Raw genomic sequence first — 21,444 nt, 5'->3', positions numbered from 1 at the left:
TCACCACCTCATGGCGCCCCAGGCAACCGCCTATACTTGCCTGGTGGGTGAGACGCCCCTGCCTGTGTTCCCTGCGGCCCCTGCACATTTTTTTTCAGCAAATCACCCGTCCCGGAGCTCTGTCCCCTCTGTGCTCCCCGTCTTCATCTCTGCTGGGTACTTTTCCTCGTGACCCGTCACATGTCGTTATACAAAAAGCACCAAAAGTGCAGCAGTGAGAGATCCGGTCACCAGCCAATATTTCCAAAACCGTCACGTTTATTTCATCCTCACACCAACCAACATAAATTGCACAGTGCATGGCCTGACAGCCGTTTCGCAGGGTAACCCTGCTTTGTCGGAGGCAGCAAGCTCTGACGAAGTGGGTCACTGAGAAGAGGTGCCCGAGCGAGGATGAAGAAGGGGAGCACAGACTGGAGCAACAGACTAGGACAGGCCACAACTTTGAAGGTGCCCTGGGAGCACAGTAAAATTGAGAGGGGGTGGGAGACCTGGGGGGGGGGGGGGGGGGTAATTTTGCTCTGGGGTTCCATTGGGGCTTAAACCGGCCCTGTGTGAGACAACTGCCTGTCTGAGACTGCGGCACCAAGCTAAAAATCAGCGGAAGCGCAGTGTGACTGCTGTCAGGACGACATAAAAAAAAGGTGTGTTTATATACAAATAGTATTTATTAATTACTGTCATGTGACACGGAGGAGTAACAGGGTTATAAATAGGAGGTGGGATATAAATAAGTTGGTCCGTGGGCAATATAAATAAGTTGTGGGGCTCTGGTCGGTGTTAGCGCTTCAGATTTACAGGCAGCTCTATGTCGTTACCGCGGCAGGAACCTGCGGGGAAAGGGAGACCAAGTCAGTTATGAGCAGTTGTGGGACAATACACATAAGACAGGAGAAAGGGGGGAGGAGAGGATCAGCATGGTGCAGAACAGGAGGGACATACCAGAGAGAGGATCAGCATGGCACAGAACAGGAGGGACATACCAGAGAGAGGATCAGCATGGCACAGAACAGGAGGGACATACCAGAGAGAGGACCAGCATGGCACAGAGTAGGTGGGACAAACCAGAGAGAGGATCAGCATGGTGCAGAACAGGTGAGGCATACCACAAGAAGGACCAGCATGTTGCAGAACAGGTGAGACATACCAGAGAGAGGACCAGCATGGCACAGAACAGGTGGGACGTACCAGAGAGAGGATCAGCATGGCACAGAGTAGGTGGGACAAACCAGAGAGAGGACCAGCATGGTGCAGAAAAGGTGGGACAAACCAGAGAGAGGACCAGCATGGTGCGAAAAAGTGGGACAAACCAGAGAGAGGACCAGCATGGTGCAGAACAGGTGGGACATACCAGAGAGAGAATCAGCATGGTGCAGAACAGGTGGGACATACCAGAGAGAGGACCAGCATGGCGCAGAACAGGTGAGACATACCAGAGAGAGGATCAGCATGGTGCAGAACAGGTAGGACATACCAGAGAGAGGACCAGCATGGTGCAGAACAGGTGGGACATACCAGAGAGGGGATCAGCATGGTGCAGAACAGGTGGGACATACCAGAGAGGATCAGCATGGCACAAAACAGGTGGGACATATCAAAGAGAGGACCAGGACCAGCATGGTGCAGAACAGGTGGGACAAACCAGAGAGAGGACCAGCATGGTGCAGAAAAGGTGGGGCAAACCAGAGAGAGGACCAGCATGGTGCAGAACAGGTGGGACATACTAGAGAGAGAATCAGCATGGTGCAGAACAGGTGGGACATACCAGAGAGAGGACCAGCATGGTGCAGAACAGGAGGGGCATACCAGAGAGAGGATCAGCATGGTGCAGAACAGGTAGGACATACCAGAGAGAGGATTAGCATGGTGCAGAACAGGTAGGACATACCAGAGAGAGGACCAGCATGATGCAGAACAGGTGGGACATACCAGAGAGAGGATCAGCATGGTGCAGAACAGGTAGGACATACCAGAGAGATGATCAGCATGGTGCAGAACAGGTAGGACATACCAGAGAGAGGACCAGCATGGTGCAGAAAAGGTGGGACAAACCAGAGAGAGGACCAGCATGGTGCAGAACAGGTAGGACATACCAGAGAGGGGATCAGCATGGTGCAGAACAGGCGGGACATACCAGAGAGAGGATCAGCATGGTGCAGAACAGGTGGGACATACCAGAGAGAGGATCAGCATGGTGCAGAACAGGTAGGACATACCAGAGAGAGGATCAGCATGGTGCAGAACAGGTGAGACATACCAGAGAGAGGACCAGCATGGCACAGAACAGGTGGGATGTACCAGAGAGAGGATCAGCATGGCACAGAGTAGGTGGGACAAACCAGAGAGGGGACCAGCATGGTGCAGAACAGGTGAGACATACTAGAGAGAGGATCAGCATGGTGCAGAACAGGTGGGACAAACCAGAGAGAGGACCAGCATGGTGCAGAAAAGGTGGGACAAACCAGAGAGAGGACCAGCATGGTGCAGAAAAGGTGGGACATACCAGAGAGAGGATCAGCATGGTGCAGAACAGGTAGGACATACCAGAGAGGATCAGCATGGTGCAGAACAGGTAGGACATACCAGAGAGGGGATTCAGCATGGCACAGAACAGGTGGGACATACCAGAGAGAGGACCAGCATGGTGCAAAACAGGAGGGACATACCAGAGAGAGGATCAGCATGGTGCAGAACAGGTAGGACATACCAGAGAGAGGATCAGCATGGTGCAGAACAGGTAGGACATACCAGAGAGAGGACCAGCATGGTGCAGAACAGGTGGGACATACCAGAGAGAGGATCAGCATGGTGCAGAATAGGTAGGACATACCAGAGAGAGGACCAGCATGGTGCAGAAAAGGTGGGACAAACCAGAGAGAGGACCAGCATGGTGCAGAACAGGTAGGACATACCAGAGAGAGGATCAGCATGGTGCAGAACAGGTGGGACATACCAGAGAGAGGATCAGCATGGTGCAGAACAGGTAGGACATACCAGAGAGAGGATCAGCATGGTGCAGAACAGGTGAGACATACCAGAGAGAGGACCAGCATGGCACAGAACAGGTGGGACGTACCAGAGAGAGGATCAGCATGGCACAGAGTAGGTGGGACAAACCAGAGAGAGGACCAGCATGGTGCAGAACAGGTGAGACATACCAGAGAGAGGATCAGCATGGTGCAGAACAGGTGGGACAAACCAGAGAGAGGACCAGCATGGTGCAGAAAAGGTGGGACATACCAGAGAGAGGATCAGCATGGTGCAGAACAGGAGGGACATACCAGAGAGAGGATCAGCATGGTGCAGAACAGGTAGGACATACCAGAGAGGGGATCAGCATGGCACAGAACAGGTGGGACATACCAGAGAGAGGATCAGCATGGCACAGAACAGGTGGGACATACCAGAGAGAGGACCAGCATGGCGCAGAACAGGTGGGACATACCAGAGAGAGGATCAGCATGGTGCAGAACAGGTAGGACATACCAGAGAGAGTACCAGCATGGTGCAGAACAGATGGGACATACCAGAGAGGGGATCAGCATGGTGCAGAACAGGTGGGACATACCAGAGAGAGGATCAGCATGGCACAGAACAGGTGAGACATACCAGAGAGAGGACCAGCATGGTGCAGAACAGGTGGGACATACCAGAGAGGATCAGCATGGCACAAAACAGGTGGGACATACCAGAGAGAGGATCAGCATGGTGCAGAACAGATGGGACATACCAGAGAGAGGATCAGCATGGTACAGAACAGGTGGGACATACCAGCGAGAGGATCAGCATGGCACAGAACAGGTGAGACATACCAGAGAGAGGACCAGCATGGCACAGAACAGGTGAGACATACCAGAGAGAGGACCAGCATGGTGCAGAACAGGTGGGACATACCAGAGAGGATCAGCATGGCACAAAACAGGTGGGACATACCAGAGAGAGGACCAGCATGGTGCAGAACAGATGGGACATACCAGAGAGGGGATCAGCATGGTGCAGAGCAGGTGGGACATACCAGAGAGAGGATCAACATGGCACAGAACAGGAGGGACATACCAGAAAGAGGATCAGCATGGTGCAGAACAGGTGGGACATACCAGAGAGAGGACCAGCATGGCACAGAACAGGTGGGACATACCAGAGAGAGGACCAGCATGGTGCAGAACAGGTGGGACATACCAGAGAGAGGACCAGCATGGCGCAGAACAGGTGGGACATACCAGAGAGAGGACCAGCATGGTGCAGAACAGGTGGGACATACCAGAGAGAGGACCAGCATGGTGCAGAACAGGTGGGACATACCAGAGAGAGGATCAGCATGGTGCAGAACAGGTGAGAAATACCAGAGAGAGGATCAGCATGGTGCAGAACAGGTGGGACATACCAGAGAGAGGACCAGCATGGCACAGAATAGGTGGGACATACCAGAGAGAGGACCAGCATGGAACAGAACAGGTGGGACATACCAGAGACAGAGGGAGGGCCCTGGTGCAGAACAGGTGGGACCAAACACAGAGGACCAGACTGGACAGACAAGGAAGAGTTTCAGAACAGATGAAGCTGATAAGAGAGAGGAGATAAAGAGCTTTCATACAAAAGAGAAGGATAAGAGGCATAGAGAGGCCCAACATGGTGAAGAACATTTGCTCTGTGGCTGTTATAGAGCTAGAGGACCATCTTGTCTTAAGGGGCCCATACACTCAGCCGATTTTCTGGCCGATCGATCGATCCCGATCGATCGATTGATCGTTTGAAAATCGGTTGGCCAATCGACCGATCGATGGCCGATTTCGATCGATTTCGATGGATTTCCATCGACCAGGCAGGATGGAAAATTTAGGTCGATCTGATGAGATTGCTTATCAGTTTGCATTGGCCTTAATGGAAATCTGATGGCAAAAAAATGCCATCAGATCGAATTTCAATAGATTTCAAACTGAAATCTATTGGAATTCTATCCTGGTAAAAAATGTTCTAAAAACACATCAGATAGATCATCATATGCATTTCTTATCTATCTGCTGCCAATCTGACGAGTGTATGGGCACCTTTACAGAAGAAATATACATAGGAGAGACAGATAAACCACATGCTGCAGCAGTACAGAGGAATGACACCAGCAAGTAAGAGAAGACCAACTGAAGTATAGATATAACAGACAAGAGCAAGAAGTACAGAAGAAACAAACATGGAGCAGCACTGATGATACAGAGACTAGATGCATACACACATCCAATTTTGATTGGCCAATCACTGAATAATCTTACCACCTCCATGTAGTATGAGGGCCAAGAGACTTTGAATACTATAAGCAGATTATTTAGGTAGTCTCTCATACTTACACACAATACAATAAAATGATCCGATTTTACAGTAATTCGATAAAAACAATCGTATCTCTCTCGAAAAAAAATCGAAAGCTTTTTTTTCATTCGACTAAAAAATCCGATCGGATTTCCCGTTTTTTTTTTTTATGTAAATCAATCCGGAATGCCAGATATTTCTCTTCAATTTCTACTAAGGATTGTATGGTGTGTGTTGGATTGTTAATGTGTAGCAATTTTCTCTGAGTTTCCAATCATTTTTTATTATAATTGAGGAAAAAATTTAACATAAGTGTGTGGTACATTGGTCATATTTTTGAAATGTTACAATCAGTCAGAAAAATTGATTGCAATTCTTAAATGGAACAGATATTTAAAAAATTGTATGATGTGTGGCCATCTTAAGTGGAAGTGGCTAAACTCGCCAGTGATTGGTCAGTCAAAATTGGATGTCTACAGGATATATAGGGAGGACCTCCATGATAAATTACTGATGAAGGGGACAGGAGAAACAGAAAGATGCAGTGACAAAGGGGACAAAAGACAGGCAGAAAAACAGGAACCGATTACAGTATTGATGGATATGATTAAAAAAAAATCTCCATTGCAACAATATACAGCAGAGTCCCCAGCATCCGGCAACAGCCGGGATAGCCTTATGGATATGTGTGCTTGAACAACCGATCGAAAAAGCACAAACCTCCCCCATGCAGCATAAAATACTTGCCGAGCCTCCAACGCTGTGATCTAACAATCCTGTAGCACAGGGGCAGGGAAGCTATGGCTCGGGAGCCAGATGTGGCTCTTTTGATGGCTACATCTGGCTCACATACAAATCAGTAGGGGTTGATTCACTAAGCTTCGCAGCTTAGTGTGGCAGCATAAATACAATACTGCTGTAGCTAGCATGCACTACTAACTTACTAATGCTACCCCAAAACGAATGGCTGCTCCAATTGTCCCACTCTGGACTGTCAGGTCCAGTAACTTTGTAGGATGAGATCCCTGCACTTTGGCCCAATAGGCTGCCTATCCAGTGCCAGGCAGCCTATTGGGCCAATCAAAGTGCAGGGATCTCTTTCTACAAAGTGAATCAACCTCCAAGTCAGCTAGCTAATTGTACAAGCTGTTAGTCAGTATTTCTGCTGTCTGGCTCTCGGGGAAATTGCTGATGTTGCTGAAACCCAAGAGAAGCTGAAGAGGTGTCTGACACTTCCACTGCTTGGCGGATCAACTGTATACACATTACCATGGCAACAGGGTTGCAAGTCCTACTGTCCCAGTTTGAAACATACTGTATGGCTCTCACGGAATTACATTTTAAAATGTGTGGTGTTTATGGCTCTCTCAGATAAAAAGGTTCCTGACTCCTGTTTTAGCACCTAGCAGCTTTCTAGCATCCATGCCTCGGGTCACGTGACACGCCAGAAGCCATGCACGGACGCCAGATAGCCGCTAGGAGCAACAGGTAGGTTATTAGATGGAACAGACCCCCTGTGTATGAATGTAAAGCAGCAGAGAAGGAACGTTCCTCCAGCGACCCTCCTCCCCTATGACTTACACTCTCCCATCTTCTCTTCCATGTACATCAGCTGGTCACTCAAGAAGTCCACTCTGTCCAAACTGCGGATCCTCTCCCAGAATTCTTGTACTTGTTCTGCCCGGATATCTGAGAGCTTCACTGGGAAGAGTCTCTGCAGAGCTGTGAGGGTGGTGTCCAGCCTCTGAGGAACAAGAGAGGACACACATCAGAGGACCGTGTAACGGATAGAGAACCACAGACTATAAAGGGGACCTGTGAGGGTGGTGTCCAACCTCTGAGGAACAAGAGAGGACACACATCAGAGGACCAGTAACGGCCAGAGAACCACAGACTATAATGGGGACCTGTGAGGGTGGTGTCCAGCCTCTGAGGAACAAGAGAGGACACACATCAGAGGACCAGTAACGGATAGAGAACCACAGACTATAAGGGGGACCCTGTGAGGGTGGTGTCCAGAAACACTGCCAAGCTACAGTGTGATGTAGGATCCTGCTAGCCAGCTTGTGAAGAAAAAAAAAAATAAACCTGCGTGGGGAGAGCAGAGCAGCAGCGATGGATGGTCACCCAGAATCAAAGCAGGAGCGCTCTTCCGTGTTCACAATCTCGCGCTTCCTGCTGTCTCTGCACTTTGTGAGCCCATTGGCTTGTAATAGCTAGTAATAGCCAATGAGTTTACAGGGAGCAGATATAGCGGAAAGCGTGATATTATCTACACGGAGGAGCGCTCCTGCTGTGTGATTCTGGGTGGCAAACCATCACTCCTGCTCGGCTCTCCCCCGGGCATCCGATCGCTCAGCTTTTCTCCGTGCGCCCCCCGGGCATCCGATCGCTCAGCTTTTCTCTGTGCGCTCCCCGGGCATCCGATCGCTCAGCTTTTCTCCGTGTGCTCCCCCGGGCATCCGATCGCTCAGCTTTTCTCCATGCGCTCCCCCGGGTATCCGATCGCTCAGCTTTTCTCCATGCGCTCCCCCGGGTATCCGATCGCTCAGCTTTTCTCCATGCGCTCCCCCGGGTATCCGATCGCTCAGCTTTTCTCCATGCGCTCCCCCGGGCATCCGATCGCTCAGCTTTTCTCCATGCGCTCCCCCGGGTATCCGATCGCTCAGCTTTTCTCCATGCGCTCCCCCGGGTATCCGATCGCTCAGCTTTTCTCCATGCGCTCCCCCGGGCATCCGATCACTCAGCTTTTCTCCGTGCGCTCCCCCAGGCATCCGATCGCTCAGCTTTTCTCCGTGTGCTCCCCTGGGTATCCGATCGCTCAGCTTTTCTCCATGCGCTCCCACGGGCATCCGGTCGCTCAGCTTTTCTCCGTGTGCTCCCCTGGGTATGCGGTCGCTCAGCTTTTCTCCATGCGCTCCCCCGGGCATCCGATCGCTCAGCTTTTCTCCGTGTGCTCCCCGGGCATCCGATCGCTCAGCTTTTCTCCGTGCGCTCCCCCGGGCATCCGATCGCTCAGCTTTTCTCCGTGCGCTCCCCCGGGTATCCGATCGCTCAGCTTTTCTCCGTGCGCTCCCCCGGGCATCCGATCGCTCAGCTTTTCTCCATGCGCTCCCCCGGGCATCCGGTCGCTCAGCTTTTCTCCATGCGCTCCCCCGGGTATCCAATCGCTCAGCTTTTCTCCATGTGCTCCCCGGGCATCCGATCGCTCAGCTTTTCTCCATGCGCTCCCCCGGGCATCCGATCGCTCAGCTTTTCTCTGTGCGCTCCCCCGGGCATCCGATCGCTCAGCTTTTCTCCGTGCGCTCCCCCGGGTATCCGATCGCTCAGCTTTTCTCCGTGCGCTCCCCCGGGCATCCGATCGCTCAGCTTTTCTCCGTGCGCTCCCCCGGGTATCCGATCGCTCAGCTTTTCTCCGTGCGCTCCCCCGGGTATCCGATCGCTCAGCTTTTCCCCGTGCGCTCCCCCGGGCATCCGATCGCTCAGCTTTTCTCCGTGCGCTCCCCCGGGTATCCGATCGCTCAGCTTTTTTCATGCGCTCCCCCGGGTATCCGATCCCTCAGCTTTTCTCCGTGCGCTCCCCCGGGCATCCGATCGCTCAGCTTTTCTCCGTGCGCTCCCCCGGGCATCCGATCGCTCAGCTTTTCTCCGTGCGCTCCCCCGGGCATCCGATCGCTCAGCTTTTCTCCGTGCGCTCCCCCGGGCATCCGATCGCTCAGCTTTTCTCTGTGCGCTCCCCCGGGCATCCTATCGCTCAGCTTTTCTCAGTGCGCTCCCCCGGGCATCCGATCGCTCAGCTTTTCTCCATGCGCTCCCCCGGGCATCCGATCGCTCAGCTGTTCACTCAGTGCACTCCCCTTCAGCCCCGTTCATCTGGCATGCATCGCCGCTGCATCGTCGCCGCACTTCTGCTGCACTCTCCGATCCTTAGTAGGTCAGTCTGCACACCCCTACCTACAAACACAATCTCCCCAAATAGGTGACTCGCATATAGGCCGAGGGGGTGACTTCAGGCCTATATGCGAGTATATACAGCATAGCTCCCAACTGTCCCTCTTTCGGAGGGACAGTGCCTCTTTGGGAGCCCTGTCCCTCTGTCCCTATTTCCTCCTCATTTGTCCCTCTTTTAGGACTTTGTCCCTCTTTCTATGTAAATATATATATTTCTCTACTAAAAAATGTGTTTGATTGACTCTAAACTTTATTCCCATCCTTTAAATTGATATATTACTAATTTTAAAATGTTAATATGAAGGAAAATGAACCAGGATAGAAAGGACCAGTGTGGTTTGACTTATAAAACAACAATCTTTATGGTATGTGTGACTAGGGGTGTGACGGGGGCGTGATTAGGGGTGTGGCAGGGGCGTGGCTTAAGTGTTCCTCTTTCTCATCTCAAAATGTTGGGAGGTATGTATACGGTACTTGCTCTAAAGCCTGGTACACACTTTCAATTTTGATAGGCCAATGATGGGCCAATTCTACTATTTCCATGCAGTATGAGGGCCCACAGATTGTAAATATTAGGAATAGATTGTACAGGTAATCTCTCGTCCTACATGGAGGTGGTAAAATTGGTCTGTGACTGGCCAATCATAGTGTGTACCAGGCATAATTCTAGGCAGCCTATCCTCACCTGTTCCAGGGATGTGACCAGGCCACGCAGGTCCTGTATCTCATTAGAGAGTCTGTGCGATGCATCTGCAAAACAAAAAATACAATCGTATGATTATTATTACACATAAACTGCCAATCCTTAAAATTGAGCTCCAGGCTCAAGGGTTAAATGGAGCTGTCAGCGGTACTGAACAATTTAAAGGGTACCTGAGACTAGAAGAAAAAAAGTTTCATACCTGGGGCTTCCTCCTGTCCCCTTCAGGCTGATCGCTCTCTCGCCGTCCTCCTCCGCATCTTCCGGTACGTAGCCCAGTTATTTTGCAAGTTGGTGCCAGTTAACTACGCCCCCGTCGCGCTCCTGCGGCCGGGGGAGTTCTGCGCCTGCACAGTAGTAGTGCACAGGCGCAGAACTCTCCTGGTGATGGGAGCGCGATGGGCAGTACACCTCGACTTGCAAAATTACCGAGCCGCCTAGCGGAGGATCCAGGCATCTTAGGTTTACTTTAATCTTCAACATCGATAAGGTTTTGCATAACAAATCGGTATAAAATTTTCTCCTGCAACTGCTTGTTGTCCGTGTTCCAGTTAGGAGACTGGAAGCTGTTTTAGCAGAGCCATGCCTGGCACCCAGATAATCTATATAAATACTGGTTAAGGGCACCGCCTTTGACATTGGAGACCAGGGTTCAAATCCTGGCTAGGTTCAGTACATATTCAGGAAGGAGTTCAAGGCAAGACTCCCTAATATTGCAGGGTGGCCTCCTGAGCGTGTCCCAGTGGCTGCATCTCTGAAGGGCACTTTGAGTCCAACAGGAGAAAAGCGCTATACACATGTTCGGATTATTAAATGGGCCTCAATATTAGCAGCCCCCCTCCCCAGCATAGGTAGCCAGTGCCCCTAGTATAAGACAGCCCCACAACAGATGCAAAGAGTGCTTCACTCACCAGTCGGCACCGCCAGGATCCCTCTTCAGCCCTATCTCACAGTCTCAATTCTATGATGCCCTCTTGTGGCCACTAGGGAGAGAAGCATGCTCCACTGGCGACTCTGCATATGGTTGGATTGGGGGGGGGGGGGGGCCTAGAAGGACATCAGCACACCCAGAGGCTGGTGCCTCCCAAGCCTCTGCCTCGGCCCGGCCTTGGTACCCACAATTAAATATTCACTCCCAATCGATGAATGATCTGATCAACATTGCTATACGGTGTGTGGGGTACAGCATCAGGTTATAGGGCACAGGCTGAATTTAATAAATTGTGTACTTAGGGTTTAATGTATAAACACACTTCCTTGCAATGATGGTTGATGTATGGCATATTTTTATGCGCACAATGCTGGAGTTCAGTTTTGAACAATGACTGGTGCGCCTCGGTTCTGTCACATCCTCCCTTATCACAGTAAAGTAGAGTCAGTGCTGCTGGCCCAGACCCAAGAGGTGACTAAGCAAGGAAACTGACATAAAATGACTGCTTCATAAATAGATCTCCGCTCCAGACTCACTAAATGGCAGGATATTACTTTATAACAGGAATGGGGCAGAAAGAGCTGACTACAGCCAAACACTAGTAAACGTACAGGAGTCAAATACAGGCGGTCCCCATAATAACAAACAGGTTCCGCTCCGGGAGATTGTTTGTAAGTGGAGACCTGTGTTAGGGCTGGTTGACATGGGCGATTGCAGGTTATTTTCCGCCGGCCACAGTGCTCGTCGGTTAAGCACTGTCCATTCACGTGACTGTCAGCGCTTGTTCTGCATTTTTACCCTCATTTGTGTGAACACCGCATTCCAATCCGGATTTTCCCCATAATTTCAGCCGACCCTGGAAGCAACATGCAGATTCCAGTGTCGATTTCTGCCGCTGATAATTGCAGAAGGCCCTCGAAAGCCATCAAAGGCTTTTCTGCACACTTGTATGCCTGTTTCTGGCATTATGTGATTATCATTAGAATTTGGCTGCTGTTAGCAATATCTGCATGTCATTGATATCCGCCTGTCATATGTAATTTCTGCATATGATTAGGATTTGTCTAGAATTTGCATTGAATTTTACCAAACAATATTTTCAGTGTATCTTTTGTTGAAATTCCTAAAAGCCACCCCTGTATTGGTTGATGGATCAACCCCAGAGAGGAAGAGAACACGAGGATGCGGAGGCCTCTAAGTGCAGAATAATAGTGCGCAAAAGTAATTTACTCACCCAAGTGGTTGCCCTTATCAGTCATATGATAGACATGTGGGGAATTAGTTGCCCTCCTACCTGTAGTGTTATAGTTCTACTGACTAAAAATTCAGTAAAAGTACAAATGGAATTGCAGCACCCAGGAGGAGTTCTGCAACCTAATGAGGCTTCCCATGGCATCCTCTGATCCACCACTGGCATTTCCGGACCATTCAACTGATCAGGGCTGCCAGACGAAGAACATGGCCTCCGATCAGCTGGAGGGTCTGTGCTGCAGCCATGTGAGCACAGCGGCACCTGCGCAGTAGCACGGAACTGCTCCTGCATGAGCGGCTTACTGCAGGCGCAGCCATTCATGCTTAAAGAGGAACTCCAGTGAAAATAATGTCATAAAAAAAGCGCTTCATTTTTACAATAATTATGTATGAGGTGTAGTCAGTGTTTGCCCATTGTAAAATCTTTACATTCTGACATTTATCACATGGTGACATTTTTACTGCTGGCAGGTGATGTCAGTGGAAGCAGATGCTGCTTGCTTTTTTGGCAGTTGGAAACAGCTGTTATTTCCCACAATGCAACAAGGCTCCCACAGTGTGATGTCAGAACCATGGTCCTGACATCAAACTGTGGGAGGGGTTTAACCACAATATCAGCCATACAGAGTCCCCCGATGATCTGTTTGAGAAAAATAATAGATTTCTCATGTAAAAGGGGGTATCAGCTACTGATTGGGATGAAGTTCAGTTATTGGTCACTGATTCTCTTTAAAGAGGCGATTACGGTCAGATGTACTGATGAATGTGTGTGATGGGAGTCTGTGTGTGGTCCCTTCCTTTGGATTTACCATGCTTTAAGTGGAGTGTGGCCCCAATCAGATTACAGACAAGCCATTGTCGGTAATCTTTGGAGGGTCCCTATGGGGATTGGAGCATGCTGTGGGAAGCTTTATTAGGATCCAGCGGCTCCCTCTTCTTAGGTAAGTATGTGATTTTGTACCTGAGCTTCGGCTCGTGTATACTTCACAATAAGCCTGTAATTAAAAAAAAAAAAAAGTGATGTACTTACGTCAGTAGGGGGTGCTCCAGTGACTTCCCTGATCTTCCACTACCCCTCTGCTGCTCGCTGGGACCCTCTTCATCTTTGTGGCCACACTGCCCAGGTGCCATGCCCGATTAGGGGTCCTAATGCAGCACAGGAGGGGTGTCAGAAGATTGGGGATGCCTCTGGACCATCAAAAGGTTTCCCCCCACTGCGGTAGGTTACAGGTACCGTTTAAGGAACATAAGTATATCCACTTACTTCCTGTATGGGGTGCGGTCAGTATAATGAGGTAGAAAACATTATTGGCAGCGACCCCCCAGGTGCCCCCATTCCATTTTGTATTTCTTCTCCCAGAGGCGATCTTGAACGCAAACCAATATGCCTATTTCTGCCCCATTCTATACCTTCAGCTTGTTGTGCTGGAAGAGATGTTGGAGCTGTGCTTTTCATACAAGATTTCCCATCTTCCTCCAGAGTATATCCCGCGTTGCACGCACAGTTGTAGCTGCCCCGCGTATTGACGCACAGCTGAGAACAATAACGGGATGGTCGCCGACACTCGTCTATGTCTGCCGAGAGAGACAAGAGGGTCAGGTGACATTTAAAGTGCAACTAAACTCAATACTTCCTCTATGCTCTAAAACATTAACCACACCATGATAACCTTTATGGGGAAAAAAATTCTTCATTACAATTTATGGAAATCCTAAGAAAATCTGAAGTTTAACTTGGTTTCACTTTGTAGGGAGCACTGAAAGGGTTAAGCCGCTGTGTTTACTGTATAGGGAGAGTTGCCTCCACAGAGCTCCAGCAGTCTATTCACAGCTGCCGATAAGAACTGATAAGAACAATTAGACACTTTGATCTGGCTAAACACAGAGCAGTGAATTTCTTCAGCAACTATAAGTGGAATAAAGATTTTTCACTGTGTGCTGTGCAAGATTTCTGGTCCACTTTAACACAGTTGAAAGTAAATGTATCATGCTGCCTAAAATGGCTACATTTGTCATATTCTCTGTTTTCAGTAAACATGCATAAACATCATTCAGAAATAAGTAAATGTTTATCTGTAACTAACTGTTACTTTCAGGTTCATTTTCAGACAATTTCCAACCATAAGCTGGCTTTAGGTCATAGCAAAACAATAAAAATATAAACCTTTACATAAGAAAAGCATTCATCTAATGCAGTGGTAAGGAAAGTTAATATTAGTAACTATCTATTAAAGGGCAACTGAAGCCACAGTGATATGGAGGCTGCCATATTTATTTCCTTATAAGCAATACTAGTTGCCTGGCAGTCCTGCTGATCCTCTGCTTCTAATACTTTTTGCCATAGCCCCTGAACTAGCATATGTAGATCAGACGTTTTTGACATTATTGTCAGATCTGACAAGATTAGCTGCATGTTTGTTTCTGGTGTTATTTAGACACTACTGCAGATCAGCAGGGCTGCAAGGCAACTGGTATTGCTTAAAATGAAATAAATATGTCAGCCTCCATATACCTCTCACTTAAGTTGTCCTGTAATATTCAGAGCTGGCCATTCTTGATGTTACTGGCTGCAGTTTGTGCTGATTGCAACCAAGATAGCCTGTGTTTGTTCCTGAAGCCACAGGTGGGGGTGCTGAGCTGTAGAGAGGAGGAAGAGAACATGACTAGGTGGGCTGAGGAGCAGCACACAGGGGTGTAAGCATGGCTGGATTTGAGGCAAGGCCACAACGGCCATGGCCTAGGGCACCAGAAAACAAAAGGCGGGCAGTGGGCTGGTTCACTAAGGCAGTTAAACTGCCAACAATGTAAAAAGCAGCAGTCACAAACCCAATCTGTGGCTGCGCTGCTTCCACAGGCGCAAGCAGTGATGCACTGGCCCTGTGCTCCTCCCATCCTCTGCTGTGCTCCCTCCAAGGGCGGGGTTGGTGACAGTGGACCTTGGACGGTAAAATGTCCAAATCCAGCCCTGGGGGTAAGAGGCTGACTGGCCTTAAAGCTTACAGACTAAAGGCACAGCTGCACTATACCCTCATTAGTGCACCAGTATACTCACCAACATGGCAGTACCGTCCTCCCCAGCCAGCCGGGCAGCGACACATGTTGGGTTTTATACAGGTACCCCCATTCTGGCATGGCTTCCGGCACACGGCTAAGTAGAGGAAAAAGTACAATTGTAAAGGTCAGGTCCATCAAAAGTAATATAACTTATATAAAAGAGGATCAGAGATGAACATTACCAGCCCTCCCATCCACACTGCTTCTGGAGCACCTGAGAAGTCACCCATTCATTTAAGTATATGTTATCTGAATCATCGGCAGATTCTTTATGGTCTATGGGGCAACACCTGACCTGGGCGTTGCCATAGACCGCAATGTTAATTACGGCTTTAGCCACACAGCGGAACTTTCACTGTAATTTGGGTGTCGGAAATAGCGGTAACAAGAATGATGGATGATGGTATGGTAACAAGAAGGAATAGTATTTAACCCCACCCAGAATTTCAGCAGACACAGGGTGAGCTGACCTACATTACGCCCAACTAACCAGGCGACAGAATAATACTTACTGGCAAGGACCAGTTTAAGCCACACAGGGGCCCCAGGGCAAAAGTAACTTGGGGGACTCCTACTCTCCAATCAAAGTTAGCTTTCAGGGCCCCCCTGCCGCCGGAACCCCCAGGTGGCCTCCCCGACTGCTCGGTAGTTCAGCCGCCTTGCAATATCTCACCTGTCCTTGTGGCTGCTCTGTCCTGATCTTCGTCTTCAGCCCCATTGCCTGCATCTCTCCATTTGGAGCATGTTATGTGTAAATAACCTGCACAGAGGCATAGAGGCAGGCAGTGGGGCTGATGATGGAGATCGGGACGGACCCGCCACCAGGACAGGTGATATTTCAAGGCAGCTGAGCTACCGAACATGCGGGGCCACAGAGAGCAGTCTGGGAGGCCACCTGGGATCCGGCATTCGGGCCTTGGGGCAATTGCCCCCTTTGCCTCAATGGCAGCACCATCCCTGGTACTGGCACCTCCATCTCATAATGAGAGATCTCTAAAGCATAATATCAGGGGAACACCTCAATCTCAGTATGGGAAATCCCTGAAATATAATATTAGGGAATACCCACACTCCACTCAAAGCTGAGAATACAGATAACAGTGGAGGTTGTTCAGAAGAACTCACAAGTTTTAGAAATTTGAACCTCCCTGCTCTGTAATGGTATGGTCCACACCACCCCATCTAATTACTACTGGAAAACCTAAAGATTTAGAAGTTAAACTTAATGAATAAATGTCTTTCTATCCAAACTTATTTGACTGCTACTGAACTACTGCAGATAAAGTCAAGCTGACAAAATGTTGCAAGTATTGGCCCCCGGCAGCAGCAGCAGACTTGGGATTCCAAACACTGATTCTGTCGGTGCATGAAAATTTGGCAACCGCAGCTAATGGATGTTCCTGGCGCCCCATAGGTGCTAATGTAAATATCGGCTATAAGCTGCCCAAAGCAAAATTGGGTGAGCAGTAATTTTTGTTTTTAAATTTATAAAGTTATAGTTTTTGAAATGTTTTATTGTTTTAAAAGATAAGAACGTTATTGTTTTTGACATTTTAAATGTTTAGTATTTATCAATCATTCATTTTTGAAAGTTATTATTGTAAAATGTATTTTCAATATTAGAAAGTTAGGAAGAGGGGGTTTTAGGGTCAGGTGTCAGAAAGGGGAGGTTTAGGGTTAGGCATCAGGATGGAGGGTTTTAAGGTTAGGCATCAGGAAGGGAGGTTTCAAGGTTAGGTGTCAAGAAGTGGGTGTTTAGGGTTAGTCATCAAGAAGGGGGGTTAGGGTTAGGCATCAGGATGGGGGGGGGGGGGTTAGGGTTAGGTGTCAAGAAGGAAGGTTTTAGGGTAAAACATCAAGAAGGGGGGGTTTTAGGACTAGGTGTCAGGAAGGGGGGTTTTAGGGTTAGGTGTCAGGAAGGGGGGGTTCATGGTTAGTCATCAAGAAATGGGGGTTAGGGTTAGGCGTCAAGAAGGGGGGTTTAGGGTTAGGCATCAAGTTGGGGGACTTAGGGTTAGGTGTCAAGAAGGGGGGTTTTAGGGTTAGGCGTCAGGAGGGGGGAGTTTAGGGTTAGGTGTCAGGAAGGGAGGGTTCTGTGTGAGAGTAGGGTTAGGTTTAGTTGTAGGGGGGGTTTAGGGTTAGGTATCAGGAAGGGGGGTTTAGGGTTAGGTGTCAGGAGGGGGGGGGAGTTTACGGTTAGGTGTCAGGAAGGTTCTGTGTGAGAGTAGGGTTAGGTTAAGTTGTAGGGGGGTTTTAGGGTTAGACATCGGAGGGGGGAGGGTTCTATTTGAGAGTAGGGTTAGGTTAAGCTGTAGTAATATATTGTTAATATATTTCAATAATTTACACTATTTAAACTTTCAAAACAAAAATATCAATAGATTTGAACGACAATTTTATTAGCGAAAAAGGGCACCCTTATTTCATGCACACGTTTCTGTCATCCAAAATGCTTTCATAAATATGGCCAATTGATTCAGATAATTAATATTGAGTTCTCATCCAGTCTACACTGGAAGCCACAAGTGCGGCTTTATAAATCCATCCCTAAAATAACCCACAGCAACAATAATAACATAATATAAATGTGTTCTCACCTTCTTCACAGGACTCAGCATCGGGGTCCTTCTTCCTCCACCCCGGGCAGCAAACCGACTTTACTTGTACCACCTCCCTCTTCATCTGCCGCACTGACACTGTGTACACCGTCCTGAAACAGCCCAGAATGCAGCCTTGTCACTCATAGCGAGACATTTAGTATTTACAGAATATATTGCCGATATTCTCTGCAGCACTTTACAGAGTACATAGTCATGTCACTGACTGTCCTAAGAGCTCACAGTCTAATCCTACCATAGTCATAGTCTAATGTCCTACCATATTATTATTATTATTATGTATTTATATAGCACTGATATCTTCTGCAGCACACTACAGAGTACATAGTCATGTCACTGACTGTCCTCAAAGCTCACAGTCTAATCCTACCATAGTCAAAGTCTAATGTACTCCCATATTTTTTAATATTTATTTGTATAGCACTGACATATTCTGCAGCACTTTACAGAGTACAGAGTCATGCCACTGACTGTCCTCAAAGGATCTCATAGTCCAATCCCCAACATAATCATAGTCTAATGTCCTATCATATTATTAATTATTATGTATTTATACTGTATAGCACTTACATCTACTGCAGCACTTTACAAAGTATATAGTCATGCCACCTACTGTCCTCGGAGGAGCTCACAATCGAATCCTATCATAGTTATAGTCTAATATCGTACCATATTATTATTATGTATTTACATAGCACTGAGCCACTGACAACTTCTGCAGCACATTACAGAGTACATAGTCATGTCACTAGCTGTCCTCAGAGGAGCTCACAATCTAATCCTACCATAGTTATAGTCTAATATCGTACCATATTATTATTATTATTATTATTGTGTATTTACATAGCACTGACATCTTCTGCAGCACATTACAGAGTACATAGTCATGTCACTAGCTGTCCTCAGAGGAGCTCACAATCTAATCCTACCATAGTTATAGTCTAATATCGTACCATATTATTATTATTATTATGTATTTATATATAACACTGACATCTTCTGCAGCACTTTACAGAGTACACAGACATGTCACTGACTGTCCCCAGAGGAACTCACAATCTAATCCCTACCATAGTCATAGTCTAATGTCCTACCATATTATTATTATTATGTATTTACGATTTATAGCTACATGCATGGAGCTGGGCTGGTCACTGCCAGCGGAGCATGGAGAGCAGGATGGGCACCCCACCTATCCAGCTCTCTATGTCTGAGGGTCGGTGACATCAGCGCAGCTCCAGGATGGTCAGTATGGGTTTGCAAACCTGAGACACCTGGCTCTCAGCTCATTGGTGCCTCTCGGCTCATGCCTACAGTGCCTAGCACTAAATCTGTCCTTCCCTCCTGTGTCCAGGTCAAAATTTAGGAATTACACATCTATAAAAATAGTCTTAGTCTCAAGCAACAGTCCACCCTCATACTGGAAAAATACAACCTCCTGGGTTTAATGGCTATTCAGTGTTACCTGTAAGTGCTGCAGGCCCGATTACCCCGGCATGTGGTCAGGTAGGGTTGGTACACCGGCTGGATAAATGTCTCATTATAAATAACGGGAATTTTTTCCACTTGTCTCGAACAGACCCCAATGAAAGAGCTGTAATATAGGACACAACACACAAATGAAGTTAATCCTTTTCTTTACAATAACGGTATAGCCTATATACTGTGCTACACGGGCCGTTTTGTAATTGTTATAAAAAATATGTTTGAAATTGAATTTTCAGCTAGCTAGCTTTGATTCTTATTATTATTTAGGATTTAAATAGCGTCACTTCTTCCGCAGCGCTGTACAGAGTATATTGTCCTGTCACTTAACTGTCCCTCAGAGGGACTCACAATCTAGTTTCTACCATAGTCCTATGTCTATGTATGTATCGTGACATGTGTGTATCGTAATATAGTGCCAATTTTAGGGGGGAATATTAATTAACTTATATATATGTTTTGGGGGCGTGAGAGGAAGCCGGAGTGCCCGGAGGAAACCAACACAGACACGGGGAGAACATACAAGTTCTGTGCAGATTTGAACTGGGTACCCAGCACTGCAAGGCGATAGCGCGAACCACTACACCACCACGCTGTCCGCTTTTAAAGACTGATGCAGTTTTCAGGGGCATAACAACAAATTATGGGGCTCCCCCAGCAAAACATTGCTGGGCCCTCCAATGCTCACATCCTTTCCCTTGCCTCCCCCTGGTGGCCCTCACAGCCTGGGGGCCCCACCAATGCTCACACCCTTTCCCTTGCCTCCCCCTGGTGGCTCTCACAGCCTGGGGGCCCCACCAATGCTCACACCATTTCCCTTGCCTCCCCCTGATGGCCCTCACAGCCTGGGGGGCCCTCCAATGCTCACACCCTTTCCCTTGCCTCCCCCTGATGGCCCTCACAGCCTGGGGGCCCCACCAATGCTCACACCCTTTCCCTTGCCTCCCCCTGGTGGCCCTCACAGCTGGGGGGCCCCTCCAATGCTCACACCCCTTTCCCTTGCCTCCCCCTGGTGGCCCTCACAGCTGGGGGGCCCCTCCAATGCTCACACCCTTTCCCTTGCCTCTCCCTGGTGGCCCTCACAGCCTGGGGGCCCCACCAATGCTCACACCCTTTCCCTTGCCTCCCCCTGGTGGCCCTCACAGCTGGGGGGCCCCACCAATGCTCACACCCTTTCCCTTGCCTCCCCCTGGTGGCCCTCACAGCCTGGGGTCTTGCAAGGCTCATAAAACAAGTGTGGGCATCATAATCGTCACACCCTCAACACGTATAGCCACAAAATACCTGATCTGAAGGACGGACCCCATTATCAGAGGGATTGTAGTAGTATTTGGGGCCTCCTTACAGCTCTGCAGGGCTGGAGTTACCATAAGGCACTGTAGGCACATGCCTACAGGCGCTTGATGATGGAAAGGCGGCTCCTTCCCTGCCCCTCCTTCCTCCCTCCCTCCCTATGCAGAGTCCTTAGCAGAGTGTAAATGAGAGGTTACTCACCCTGCTCTCGACATTCCACTGATGAGATCTCCTTTCAGTCAAGGACACTACTAGCTACTTAATAAGGAGGGTTCCTCTGGCTACCTAATGCTAAGGGACACCTCTAGTTATGATGGGTAAAGCTAAGCTAGTCAGCACACTTGTGGTGCAGTTTGGCCGGGTTTGTAGGTCCATGGAGGGTGAAGTCTAGGTTGCCAGGACTTCTGTGCCTATAGGCTCCTGTGATGTAAATCCGGGCCTGGGCTCCCCTGCACTCACAGGGGCTGCCCACCATGTAACCAGATTGCAGTTCCAGCTTTGGGTGTCTGACTGTCACCAGCTTAAATATCCCTTTACATGAACTTCAAGGCATGTAAATCACCAGCAGCCTTCATCACCTGCAGTGGCGTAGCTATCTAAGGAACTGTGGGCCCCGATGCAAGTTTTACATTAGGGCCCCCAAGCACTCTATACATAACAATTGATACGGTGCACCAAAATCTGCCAATGGCAACTACAGTGTCAGGGGTGCAAGAAGGGGATGGGGGACAGTTTGTTAATGATCACTGCTATTCAAAGTATTTATAGAAGTGATTATTATGAGCACAGGATCAGTAGAGAGCTAATACTGCAGTTGTGGGAGGGCCCGAATGTGGTCACTACCTCTGCAACCCCAA

The 21,444-nt window shown here is 48.6% G+C and overlaps 1 protein-coding gene across 7 annotated transcripts in view; it reads right to left on the bottom strand.

The window, feature by feature from the left end:
* Window positions 1-649: 649 nt before the first annotated feature.
* The window catches only part of EGFL8 (EGF like domain multiple 8), a 309,298-nt gene continuing 288,503 nt past the window's right edge, over window positions 650-21,444 (bottom strand). For all 7 annotated transcript variants that reach the window (XM_068250299.1, XM_068250303.1, XM_068250301.1 and 4 more), the window contains 7 exons: window positions 19,275-19,403; window positions 17,789-17,901; window positions 15,190-15,285; window positions 13,548-13,712; window positions 9,941-10,005; window positions 6,886-7,048; window positions 650-830 (listed from right to left, as the gene is read on the bottom strand). In XM_068250299.1, coding sequence (XP_068106400.1) covers window positions 781-830; window positions 6,886-7,048; window positions 9,941-10,005; window positions 13,548-13,712; window positions 15,190-15,285; window positions 17,789-17,901; window positions 19,275-19,403 — 781 coding nt within the window. In that variant the 3' untranslated portion in view covers window positions 650-780. The remainder of the gene's footprint in view (window positions 831-6,885; window positions 7,049-9,940; window positions 10,006-13,547; window positions 13,713-15,189; window positions 15,286-17,788; window positions 17,902-19,274; window positions 19,404-21,444) is intronic.

The sequence above is a fragment of the Hyperolius riggenbachi genome, chromosome 8, assembly GCF_040937935.1.
Source record: "Hyperolius riggenbachi isolate aHypRig1 chromosome 8, aHypRig1.pri, whole genome shotgun sequence".
NCBI classification, from domain to species: Eukaryota; Metazoa; Chordata; class Amphibia; order Anura; family Hyperoliidae; genus Hyperolius; species Hyperolius riggenbachi.
Note: the sequence above shows the minus strand (reverse complement) of the source record. Positions and strands in the feature narration are given on the sequence as shown.